Source organism: Peromyscus eremicus, chromosome 4, assembly GCF_949786415.1.
Source record: "Peromyscus eremicus chromosome 4, PerEre_H2_v1, whole genome shotgun sequence".
Lineage (NCBI taxonomy): Eukaryota > Metazoa > Chordata > Mammalia > Rodentia > Cricetidae > Peromyscus > Peromyscus eremicus.
The window spans coordinates 119,797,539-119,811,214 of NC_081419.1; the positions used below are offsets into that span (position 1 = coordinate 119,797,539).

Genomic DNA, 13,676 nt, shown 5'->3' on the forward strand with positions numbered 1-13,676 from the left:
CAATAATAAATAAAGAGTTGCATGCTCCAAAATAGATGTGGGCGCAGGATTTGATTGACACTCCCACCCCCCACACCCCAAAGGATACAGAAATTATCAGTGGCTCACAAAAAGAAGTCATTGTTATCGTAAGATGTCAGCTTCATCAGTCATTTGGGAAATTTAAGCCAGCTGTGTGGGTGCACATCTGGAATCCTTGTACTCAGAAGACTGAGGCAGGAGGATCCCAAGTACAAAACCAATCTAGGCTACTCTATTTCAAAAACAAAACAGAACAAGAAAAGCTGCAGTGAGATCATTTTACTTCTAATAGGATGGTGGTGGCCACAGCAACATTGATGATAATAATAATAATAATAATAATAATAATAATAATAATAATAATAAATCGGACAGTAATGAAAGTTTTGGTTTGGGAATCAAGGACATACTGAGGTGGATTGTCCTCTGTAATGAGATTTATTAGAAGGATTATTAATGTCATAGACAGAGACCGATGGCAGCATTGTGGGGGCTCTAAGGGGGGTTCCAGTCCATGGTAGAGTTCGAGGATCCCTTCTTTTAGGTTTCTGAGTGGGGAAGAGTGGAAAGGGCATTGGGAAGTTTCTTTTGCCTGAATTTGGCCATTTTGCTGGAGTAGCTGGGGCCTGTTTAAAGCTCCCCACGGAGTTTTGGTGTGTGGTCTGGTTAATGGCTCTCTTCACCCGCTCAGTAGTCAATACTCTGGTGAAGGGTGGGACGAATTGAGACAAATATGGATATGAATTTCTGAAGACGGGAGCTGGCCCTACAAAATAGAATATGAGAAATTACACTGGAAAGATTCTAATTTATTTATTTGTTTAGGTTTAGATTTTTGACCTGTCCCTCAAAGACTTGCTTTCACCTGTTTGCAGTCAGCCTTCAGCTCTAGGCTAATGAGAAACGGAAGGCTCAGGAAGCATTTGGGCCTAAGCAGCACCATTTTGAAAAATGGGGCTTTTCCACAACCACTGAAAACTACAGGCAACACATCATGCAGAGCCTGAATGAGGACTTCTGATCTTCCTGCCCAGTCTGTGTCCTATTTAATGCAGCCTTTGTCTGTAGGAGTCTTAGTTTTCTGGTTTTATTTGGGTGGTAGTGCCACCCTAATCCCTTGAGGAAGTGACCTACGGCAGCTGCGGTGATCTCTGCCTTTTTCTTTTTCTTGGTCCATTCCTTTCACTTTCCATGTGAACATCGAGGCAAAGAAAGCCAGAGGCTGGAAATGGCAGAGCCCACCCTGTGGGGTTAGTGTCCCCAGGAGGTGAAGGGGTCTAGCCCAATCTCCTCCAAAGACTGTGCTACCTCAGCAATCAGAAGATCTTAATCAAGGGCAAGGGTAGAGGCAGGATCTGGAAACAGGAACCGGGGAGATCACTGTGAGCAGTGCCACATCTTGTGTCTGAAGCTTTTCTGGGTTCAAGCTAAATACTGGTCCTACCCTCCCACTGCCACCTCCTACCTGTCATCCTGGACATGTCCCTGCTCTGGGTAGAGGTATGTTGGAGCCAATCTGGTCTAGCTTGAGAGAGCTAGTTGTTAAATTCCCAGGAACTTTGTAAGCTATTTGCTGAACATATCCGTCATTAAAACTTGTATAGGCTGAGGATGTAGCTCAGTGGGTAGAGTTCCTGTCATATAAACCCAGGTGGCACACACCTATAATCCTAGCACTTGGAAGGCAAAAACAGCAGGATCAAAAGTTCAAGGTCATCCACAGCTAAATAGCCAGTTCAAGGCCTACATAATGACCTTGTCTTCAAAAAACAAAAAGGGCCACTTGTATACACTTACAGTGTAAGAAAGTATAGTAAATAATGTTTAAAGGGTGTAATTGATTTCTTTTGTTATTAAGTAGCTCTTGGGGATTTTGTCTGTGGTCTTATCCAGTGGACATAGTATTTAATAGCATGCCATCATATATCTCTTCCCTACTTCTTGACTCCATATTTGGATGACATCAGTTGGCGACTTGAAACTACCATGATGACAGTATCTTACCATCGGCAAGCACTAAACATCTGGGCATTTCTTCCCAACACTGAATCTGCGTTCGCCAACATCTCATGCATGAGGCAGCCACCTGTGACCGGAGGTAACAGGACAAAGCGCATCAAGTGTGCCTCTTTCCAGCCCAGTGCAGGACGGCTTCAGGTTATGCATGTAGGGCGTTTGAGAGCTTGGCTTGAGTTAGGAGAAAAGCCATTGACTTGTTAAAGAATCGTTGGCTTCCTTTGTCCTGTTTGCTGCTTTGGAGGAGTTTTGAGCTGTGACTTTGCTGCAGGTTCCTTGTCATAACTGTACCTTGACATCTGGTGTTTACTCCAAGCTGAGATTTCAAGGAAGGGCAGTTGGAGGCCAAGGCAGCTCCTAGAGACAGATGGGCAGAGCGTCTGTTTTGGCATCGTCCAGGACACGGGCGGCAGTGGTCCGAGAAAGCACCACTGACCTGCAGGCGGGAGAGAGCCTGCCAGGTTAGCCGTGCACTTGGCATCAAGAGAAGGGGATCAAAGCCAGTAACGGTCACAGCGAGGACAAAAGCCCTCATTATGAAATACTGCCACCCAAAAGGGATGCCTGACAGTGGGGCTTTGGGGGTGGAGCTATGCATGTCAAAGCCCACGTGTGTCTGTGAGTTAGACCTGTTTGGGAAGACAAGGCATGCTTACAGATGGTTTTCCAGTGACCTAAACCTTATCCGCGTCGTCGTCATGTAGACTCTCACAGGACGGACAAGGAGAGCAAAACCTCCGGTGTTGTCTGCAGGAAACATCTCTGTCTGCCGAACAATAACGGCGGCCAGTGCCTTTGCACTGTACAAGTGACATGCACACCAACATACCCATGGCTAGTTCTACAAATTGATATTTCAGAACAGCATATCTCAAGGCAGTCATTTGAAAGAAACCCAAAGAACCGAGCAGACATGTCCACCACCCGTCCTGGCTCTGCTGCTGTCTCTGATTGTGGGCTTTTGTAAGTTGTTACAGTCCTAGCCGAGTGATGGGAATATAACAGGTTGTGGAATTGGAGAATGCTAAATCTTTGTTCCTAATGGCAAAACATGTTTTTCTCATTTTCATCAGAATGTGTGATCCATGCCATTTGAAATCAAATCCCAAACACAATGAGCCATTAGTGTAATAGCTCATTACTAACAGCAGTCTTATAAATAATACATTCTTATCATGCACATGCAGCTCGCCATGAAGCCAGCAAAAGGTATTTCAGGCCATGGAAGTTTCGCTGCGCCAGCACGGCTGTAGATTAGAAGGACATCTCCATGTGAACCAAGATGGATGCCAATTTTCCCTGCCGGGAGTGAGGCTGGCCGTCTCTTTCTGCACATATGGTAGATGGATTGGTTAATCAGCGTCTGCTGAGTCTTGGGCCTGAAATTATAGAGAAGCCAGACAACTGCAGCTACACAGCCTTTGTTCGGGAGCGCAAACAAGACAAACAATTACTTGTTATTTGGGAAAAAAATTAAAATGTTTATTTTGGACTTTCATTAAAGTGTCAATGGCTTTATAAAACAGCTGTGTAAATCAGCCTTTTATAGCAAGTATCATTTGGGGAGGGGCCCTGTGAAGAAAGGAATATGCAAGGAAAATTCATTCTAAATAAGACTCCTTAAAAATAAAGGGCATCTCACATTTGCTTTTTAAGCACACAAAGCTATCAGAGAAATAGTTTGCTGTCTGTCTTTTCCTGTATCAGCAAACATCCTTGCCACTTGCCTCTCTGTTGTAGGATGTTGAAGCATCGTCCATTTGTGTGGAGATACTCCTTCTTGGGAAAGGGTGCTGCACAGTACTAGTGAGTCCACTTCCTGAATAGAATGACTGTGTTACTCAGTCACTCACTCAGCTTCCTGGGAGTCTGTGTTCCCCATCAAAAAAATGAAAAAAAAAATCAAGATTAAAATCATGGCCACCATTTCAAGAGCTTTAGTACCCATTGTCTTAGTGTGCAGAAGGTTGGTTGTTTGTAGACTGGTCCAGACTTCACTGAGCTGTTTCCTTCCAAACAACCTTTCTTCACTTCTCCTTCTCCACAACCAATCAAGTAATAAATAAGTGCATTCAAGAGATATAGAAGAGCCGGGCGGTGGTGGCGCACACCTTTAATCCCAGCACTCGGGAGGCAGAGCCAGGCAGATCTCTGTGAGTTCAAGGCCAGCCTGGGCTACCAAGTGAGTTCCAGGAAAGGCACAAAGCTACACAGAGAAACCCTGTCTCGAAAAAAAAAAAAAAAAAAAAGAGATATAGAAGAGTTTCTCCCTATTAAGGAGCCCTGAATTGTGACTATTCTCTAAGTTGGGGTTTATCAGATGGGTCAGGAGCAACCCACTTTACTAAGAGCTGTGCGTGATGTGTGGGGAAGGACAGGGTGGAGAAAAGTGTTAGGAGATCAGGGCTTATGGATGAATAAAAAGAAAAGCAAACACACCCCTGCCCCATCTCTCTCTCTCTCTCTCTCTCTCTCTCTCTCTCTCTCTCTCTCTCTCTCTCTCTCTCTCTCTCTCTCTCCAGAAGACCAAAATCCACCCCACTAGCTGGCAGCGGGAGTGGGATAGGTGAGGTGAGGGAGTGACCAGGAAGAGGTCAGGTGTAGCATTCCAGTGTCTCCTCAAGAACACCCTGGCAACTCGCCTAAGTTCCTTCCCAACTGGGATGAGCGTCCACAGTGGTCACTTGTTCCTTATGCCATTGAGCATGTTCTATGCAAGAGCTACTTGAAGACCCTTCCACCCTTAAATCACTCAGAGTGTCCCCCAAGCTACCCATGGGCCACATGCCCAGAGCTCGTGGCGGGTCCACGGCAACCATCGCCTTGAGTCTGATAGGTGACTGTATTCTGCCGTTCCAGGTGGAAGGCAAGGCTGTTGGGTTCATGAGTGTGTGCTCCAGTGTGAACTTGCCCCTGCTGCACGAATGCTTCGACTTGGGCCCTTTCCATGGATTCTGTGTCCCACATCCTGATGATCTTTTGGAACCATCAAAGGAATCAAGTATTCAAGAAAGTCAAGGTACAGTGACTCTCCCAGGACATACCAGAAAATTCAGTCCATGTCTTACACACAGCCGTGCTATTTGCTGAAAGGGCATCTTAAGTCTCTTCCAGTCCCATTTATGGAGTAAATTCACATGGTTAGTGACATGTTTGTGAAATCTGTGGGTCCAGGAACAAACCTGTACAGCTGGACATGGTTTAATTCAAGCTAAAGGTTCCCAAATCCAGGATGTTTGCTTGCAGAATGGTCATTGTTATATAAGTTATAGTGAGGTTTTTGTTTTCGTTACTGAGGATTGGGTTCAGAACTTTATGCATGTTGCATAAGAACTCTATCTCTGAGCTACATCCCCAGTGCCACTGTAGTCTCTCTCTCTCTCTCTCTCTCTCTCTCTCTCTCTCTCTCTCTCTCTCTCTCTCACACACACACACACACACACACACACACACACACACACATTCACAAAGAGAGAGAGAGAGAGAGAGAGAGAGAGAGAAGAGAGAGATGAGAGAGAGAGAGAGAGAGAACACCAGAATATAATAAATAACTTCAAGAATTCAATGGACTAGGGAATATCTTAGTGACAGATCATTGGTCTAGTGTGGACTAGGGAATATCTTAGTGACAGACCATTGGTCTAGTGTGGACTAGGTTCCCTAGTTAAGCACTGACTCCAATCCCCAGTGCTTAAATTTTTTTAAATATTTAAAAAGCAATCAAATTTGAAGGCTCCGTATACTTTTAAACTTTGATCTTTACAATCAGTACTTCTGTGTTTATGTCTTTGGCAAACCCTCTGTAGTGTGAGCCTATTGCAAGTGGTCATTTTTTAACTTGTGCACTTGATTCCTAGCTATATGAAATAACATCAATTTTCAATTTTTTATTTGTGTGTGTGTGTGTGTGTGTGTGTGTGTGTATCGGGAAATAGTATTTTAAGGTTGTGTTACTTTTGCTTATGTTGCATTTGTTTAATTCTGTGAAGCTGTGTCATTTTTGCCTGTCTAGAACACTTGATGGTCTAATAAAGAGATGAATGGCCAATAGTGAGGCAGGAGAAAGGATGGGTGGGGCTGGCAGGCAGAAAGAATTAATAGAAGGAGAAATCTTGGAGAGGCGATCTAGGAGCAAGAGAAGGAGGAGGACATTGGGGGCCAGCCACCCAGCTGCACAACCAGCAACAGAGTAAGAAAGAAAGGTGTACAAAAAGAGAGAAAGGTAAATGCCCATAGGGAAAAGACAGATAGGCCAATTTAAAGTGAAGAAAAGCTGGCAAGAAACAAGCTAAGCTATAGCTGGGCATTCATAATTAAGAATAAGCCTCCATGTGTGATTTATTTGGGAGCTGGGTGGTGGGCCCCCAAAGAGACAAAGAGTAAGAAAACAATCAATAATATGTATGTCTGTATGGGCATATGGGTATATGCTGTGTGTGTGTGTGTGTGTGTGTGTGTGTGTGTGTGTGTGTGTGTGTGTGTTGTATGTGTGTGTGTACACATGCAAATGTGTGCATGCCCGTGGAGGACTGAAGAGGGTGTCAGATTCCTTGGAGCTGGAATTACAGGTTGTGAGCTGCCATATGAATGTTGGGAACTGAATTCAGGTCCTCTGCAGGAGCAGTACAGACCCTTAACCCTGAGCCATAAGATGAATTTTGAATATTGTCTGTGTCAGTATTTCATGACGTAAGATGAGGTAGTCTCAAAGTTTGGTTATTAAGCACCACAGTAGCTTCATGGTTAAGTAGGTTCTTCTGGCAGAGAGATACAAACAGGCAAGTGAGCTTAGGTATGTCAATTCACTTCTCTTATCTGGATCCCCATGTATAGGGTGAGGAAAATCTCCGTCAGACAGGAGTTGTGAATATTTACTGAGATATGACATTTGAAACGCTTTACTTGGTGTCCATGTCTTGAATGAATTTGGTAAATGTTGAAAGTAGTTAATGGCCATTATTTCTTTATGACTGGACGTGCACTCACTCTTCAGGGGAAAATCAGGATTTTTTTTTTTTTTTTAATTGCACTGCTTTCTCTGACATGCTTTTTCTAACATGGTTTTAGTAAGGTTGTTCAAAAACAGGAAGAGGAGCAATATGGTTGGTGCGCAGGACTTGGTATTCCGGTCAATTGTCGTTTTAGCCAACCTCGTCCCTTCAGTGGGAAAACCAAACACTAGACACACGGGTGCACAGACCGGTCCTGAGTGCGTGTACTCATCACACAGAACCATGAAGCCCTCGTGGAAAGGCTCTTCCCTTTTGTACCAATGACAGCACCCTTCCTGAAAGTGAGACTTGAGGGTATTGCTGTTTCATGGCGAACAGTGGCTTGCCCAGGCTCTCAGGGAAAGAATGTTCCGGAGGAACATTTAAATACCATGAGATAATGCTGAACTAGAAGTTGTCACAGTTGCTTTCCAGGGCTCGAATTCTTCTCTGAAGGTGGCACCAAACAGGAGCCTTGCTGTGGCTCAGTGTTCTCATGTATAAAGGGGAGATAAAAATAATACCCAACCCAGGGAATGGTTAGGAAGAGTAAATATTAGAATTGTGATGCACTTCGCTCAGTGGCAAGTATGTAAATTTTAAAGTTTTTTTTGTTTTGTTTTGTTTCTGTGCTATCATTCTTTTAAAAAGACAAAAATGGAAACAAAAAAAACCAAAAACCAGATTGGAAGGCTACAGACTCCTCCTGGGGCTGAGTCCACTTGACACTACTGCTGTTCCTTATATAGAACGAATGAAAAATTCCTGTCTCAGAAATTTTATTGGAGAGGAGGAGGAGAGTCAACCTTAAGCAGAGCTGTGGGCCTGAAACTACACACTATCTATATGTCTCTAGCTGGCAACATTCTACGGAGACAGAAAGGCAGGCAGCTGGCTTCCCATTCCCCCCTCAACCTATTTCTTAAACTCGTTTGCTCTAGGACAGGGTGGCAAGCAAAGGAAGCAGAGAGACTCGTCACCCATCACAGGGTGTTTATTTTTGAAAATTGGTTTTCTGTTCACTGACACAAAGATAATTCTTTATGAAATTGTTACCAGGGAGCTTCCACTGTAGACTTGAGATAACTCAGGATGGAGTCATAGGTCCTCAGCAGCTCATTATAGCCAAGCGGAGTCATCAACAAATTCCACAGCCGTCTTTTCATCACATCAACAGAAGAAGCTCCAGAGAAGACTGAAAATGAGCTGTGACCTGTTTGTTTTTTGTTACTCTGATGGAAGTCTCCAGTTAAAGGAAATAGAATTTCTCGAAAATATGAACTGAAATTTGTGTTTTAAATGAGCACACATCATTGTAGTTTGTATTTTATTATAGTTTCTATTTTGTATTTTGTTTGCTGATTGTTCTACTTACTCTTCTGATGCTGTGATAAAGCACTCTAACCAAAAGCAACTTGGGAAGGAAAGGGCTGATTTGGCTTACACTTCCAGGTCATGATCCAGTACTGAGGGAGGTCAGGGCAGGAGCCCAAGGCAGGAAGGAACTGAAGCAGAAACCATGGAGGAATGCTGCTTACCAGTTTGCTCTCTAGCTGATGCTCAGCTAGCTTTCTTATATAGCCAGGACTCACTTGCCTAGGGATGGTGCCCCCCATAGCGGGCTGGCCCCTCCCATATCAATCATCCATCAAGACAATCTCTTACAAACATGGCCACAGTCCAGTCTGATCTGGGCAGTTACTCAGCTGAGGTTCCCTCTTCCCAGGTGACTCTAGGTTGTGTCAAGTTGGCAGTAAAAACTATGAAGGACAGTGATTTTTCATTTTAAAGGATGTTCATATGCGTTACCTCATTGTATCCTCATAGCTTGATGCTAGAGAATTAGGGCAGGTGACACTCTCTCTATTTCATCTCTGCCCAAGCTTGTCCAAGGTTTATAAATTTCATCAGGAACTGTCTCAAAAGCCCAGTCCAGCCTCTTATCTAGCCTATCTACATCTGTGCAAAGTAGCAATCTGGGTGAGGTGACTTTCTTTTTATTTTGGTGGCTGGGTGCTCATGGTCTTATATATGCCAGGCAAGTAGTCTACCACTGAGCTACACTCTCAGCCCAACTCCACCTTTTTCTTTAGTTACAGCTTCTTTAACTGTGGGTCACACCCCAGTGGGGTCTGAGTGTAGGGGTTACAAAAAAATTGGCAACAATCAAAGGTTTTTCAGTGACCAAAAATCAATTCAGAATCAATTGTGCAATGAATCTAAGATGTTTCTGGTGGTGCTCACCTGTGTCATATCATGTGACTTCACTGTAGCCTTGGTTCTGAACACACAACATGTATTGACTGTTTTCAGTGCTCAATCTGTCACATCATTTCATGCTAAGGAACGTTTCCTGAGAGGGTTATGAATTGCAGTGTTTTTACTTTACGTATAAAGTTCTCCACTCCTACAGAGTAGGGATTTTAATATTTTTAAGCTTTTAATATTTTTCTATCAAGATTCTTCAGTCTGTAAGTATCAAATTAATATATCTTTGGTTGGATTATGTTCAAACATTTGGTTTTAAAAATTGCTGTTTGAGTTGCTCGCTTGAATTTAATTTAAAAAAGAATCATTAAACGATTCCTATAACTCCAGAGTTGGATGGGTAGATGTAGACAGATCTCTGAAGCTCATTGGCCAGCAAATCTAGCCAAATCAATGAGCTTTAGGTTCATTCACAGAGAGACCTTGTTTCAGAAGAGTAAAGGTGGAGCGTGATCAAGGAAGGTTGCAGATGTCAACCTCTCACTCCCCCGTCATCACCACATGTGCAGGTACCCACACTAACAAGTATATACACCACACGAAAAATCACAAAATGAATTTTGGCTTGAGACTAACATAGAATTTCCAACAATTTATAAAATAGTCCCAGGCATACTGCTGCCATTTTGTATTCCACACTTATGGGAAGCAGCATTCTCAGCATTTAATTGTACAACCAAAATGTTAGTGCAACCAAAACATGAGTCACCTCTGAAAATGTTGGGCATGTTCTACTGCTTCAGAGTTAACTATTTTGCCAAGACCTAACTCTTAATCTAAAAGTAAATCACATGTATCTAATTAGTATGCAAATTTACTTTTCTCTTTAACGTGGACTAGAGAATGGCTCTATCAGTAAAGTCTTGCCACAGAAGCATGAGGACCTGAATTTGATCCCAGCACCTTTAAAAGCCTGGCATGGTAGCATGCTCCTGTAATCCCAGTGCTGAGGAGGCAGAGACAGGACAGTCCCTAGGGGTGGCTGGCCAGCCAGTCCAGCTGAATCAGTGAGGAGCTCCAGGTACAGTGAGAGACCCTGTCTCAATAAGAAAAGAAAAGATGAGCCGGGCGGTGGTGGCGCACGCCTTTAATCCCAGCACTCGGGAGGCAGAGGCAGGCGAATCTCTGTGAGTTCGAGGCCAGCCTGGGCTACAGAGTGAGTTCCAGGAAAAGGCGCAAAGCTACACAGAGAAACCCTGTCTCGAAAAACCAAAAAAAAAAAAAAAAAAAAAAAAAAAGAAAAGAAAAGATGAAGAAGAATTGAGAAAGACATCCAACATCTTCCTCTAGCATCCACAGCGCCTGTGTCCATTCATGAACACATCAAAGTTCATACACCCATGCTCCAAAATGGTAAAATGACATGCTTACCCAAGAACTGGTTTCAAATGATTTTTTATGATTCATTATTGGTAAATGTTTAATTTACTTATGTATTTTATATACCTATACACCCAGGGCATAAACATTTCTCAGGCAAAAAAGAGACCTAGAGTAGATGTAGATTGAATACTTCCATGACAGGTACGTTTCACTAAAAACAGAATCAGGATTTTTCATGTCAGTGAGCTGTTTAATGAGAGATTTCCTTAGTGATTTACCAGGGACCAACCCATATCCTCTGCACATGTTTGAAGACAACTTTCTCCTGCTGGAATCTTCACCCCTGTATCTTCAGGCCTGTCTAGAGCTATGGAAGACAGCTGCCCTGTCAGGTTGCAAGCTGGAAGAGCTAGGGAATGACTACCGCATGTACTGATCATTCCTGGAATCCAGTCCCTGCCCTCTGACCTCTGCTGTCCCTAAGGACTCCCACATAAATGACTGTCTTTCGATCTTTGACTCCAGATCTGCTTCTGAGGGAACCAATACACAGTTGACCCAGTCTCTTTGCACTGGCTTCGAAAGCCTTTATCTCCCATACAACAGACTGGATTGAGGTGCAGACACCCCAGGTCCCTTGCCCTTCAGGTGGAGGACTCTGAGATGACATGAGGGGAGGACTGACTACCAGCTGTCCACCGTGGCCATTGGTAATACACATTTCCTTGGCTCCTTCCTTGTCCCTCCTACTCAGTCTTCTTCCTGTGTTCTCTGTTTGTAAATCTCTGACTCAAGGTCTTGCGTTCCCTCACATTTGGGAAAAGTGGGACTTCACAGCAGCCTCAACCCTTCCAAGCAGAAAAATAGTAAAATTTTATTTTCTTCAGATAATACAGGAGGCTTCCTTCTCTAGTTCTTTATACCATTATGATGAGCCCACTGTCCATCATGTCAGCCTTATAAATGTCCAGGGAGTCTAAAAAGCTTAGCTGTACACAGTTTACCTCTCACCAGAGCAGTTCACGCCCATGTATTGCATGTGCCTATCCCCATAAATATACTGTTTGCATATATATAACCCATGATACATTTGTAAATTTTGCTTTTTGTGTGCCAGGCAGCCTTGGGTCTACAGTAGGGTTGACTGGGGTGAGTTAAGGATGTAGATTTTGAACTAATATAAAGAAAACTACCAAAAGTTTATTTATTGTTTTTATTTAATAGAGAACTTATTTTAGAAGTGGTGAGTTCCTGGAATGTTGGAAGATTTGTAAAGAAATAGTCATATGTACTAGAGAGAGAGAGAGAGAGAGAGAGAGAGAGAGAGAGAGAGAGAGAGAGAGCTTTCTGTTTATGTGGGAGACAGTACCAAGTGAGGTCTAAGAGCCTCTTAAGTGTTAAGCCTCTGGAGATGTGCAGAAGCACATCAAGGTGTTCCAGATGCCTGGCACTTAATGAATATTCTGCTTTAGTGGCAGTAGAAAGGCTGGAAGCTCGAAGCTGTGTTCCCTTCCAGTTGCCCTTTTCCCTGGCTCCTTGTGGTGTTTGCAAATCAAGCTGTGCCTTTTGTTAGCTGCATCATCACAATAAAGATTTTGGAATCAGAACTGAGCTGGCAATTTTCTTGATGATGCATAAGGCAAAATAGGGCACAGCCTGCATTTCCACAGCTGTATTGGCATCACCCAGTTTAATGGCTTAAAAAAAAAGACAAGCCAAAATAAAACAACTTTTGTTCGTCATGTAGGCCGGTGTGTTCCAGGCAGCACAGATCTCTGTTTTATAAGCTCCCCGCAAGGTTCAGACCTGTAAATCTCATTACACACCCGGGGCCCACCTTACAAAAATCCTTGTAGAATTTGATGTGCTCCTTGGCAGGGAGGGATTTCATTTTATATAGCAGAATTGTGACCTTTGAAAAAGATAATTAGCACAGCTCCTTGTAACCAAGCCATCCAGAAGAAGTGTCACTTATTATATGTTAAAAGGCCATCCAAAGTAATATTTTTTTTTTCAGAAACACCCCATGTAAAAAAGCAACATTGCCTTCAAAATTATCGAACATATCACTCTTGCTGTCAGGAAATGTTTGTCATATTTAATTTCTTTTTCATTTGAATTTACGTCTGCTGCTTTCCTTTGGTTCTTTTCCCTTTTGGGCTAGGAAATACTGAGTTCACTTTGTATGTCCTGGAGCTAAAAGAAAAAACAAAAACTAAAACTAAAAAGCAAACAAACAAGAAATGAGAGACAGCATTAACACTTCATTGTATATTAAATATCCTCGAGTCTTTCCACCTGTCTTCCTAAGGCTCCACTCTCTGTTCCCAGTTCCATTCTTTCTTACTTGGTTCTTCACCAGATTTCAGGTGTGAACGAGATTATCGTGTACAGAGCACAGCAACATTCCTGCCCTTGCGTGTGAAGCCTGGACCTCAGTTACCTGTAGATCTTTAACTGGGGGCTGTTGTATTTTAAAATCGTGGGGAAGGATTCACACCATACAACAGGACCCACGTGGGAGGTTTTTTTCAGGGGAGGGAGAGAAGGGGGCAGAGAAGAGGACAGAGACGGATCCCTGGGGATGAGAACTCAGGAAGAGAAAGAGACAGGGAGGTGGGCAAGGACCGCCTTTTATAAGGAAACTTAGCGAACAGGCACAGGGGGTGCTCTTAGTAGCTGCAGCTGAGGATATATCCTGTCAGGAGCTTAAGGGCAGGCCAGTACAGATGCCTAAATGCTAACAGGGTCTCCCCAGGATTTTGTGTTAAAAACAAGAGGCACCTGGTGGTATTGGTGCACACTTTTAATCTCAGCCCTCAGGAGGTAGAGGCAGGTGGATCTCTGTGAGTTCGGGGCCAACCTAGTCTACAGAGTGAGTTCCAGCACAGCTAGGGTTGTTACACAGAAAATCCCTGTCTAGAAAAACCAAAAACAAACAAAGAAACAAAGCAAGAGGCATCTTTGTCTCCGGGACTCCCCCAATTTCCCTGGTAACAAGTTAAACAACAGAAATTTATCTCCCAGTTCCAAGGCCTCACGTCCTCTGAGATCAAG

General features: G+C 43.4%; 1 protein-coding gene across 1 annotated transcript in view; it reads left to right on the top strand.

The window, feature by feature from the left end:
- The window catches only part of Cfap61 (cilia and flagella associated protein 61), a 300,156-nt gene that overhangs the window by 42,208 nt on the left and 244,272 nt on the right, over positions 1-13,676 (top strand). Inside the window, exon 8 of the mRNA XM_059258957.1 lies at positions 4,897-5,056. Coding sequence (XP_059114940.1) covers positions 4,897-5,056 — 160 coding nt within the window. The remainder of the gene's footprint in view (positions 1-4,896; positions 5,057-13,676) is intronic.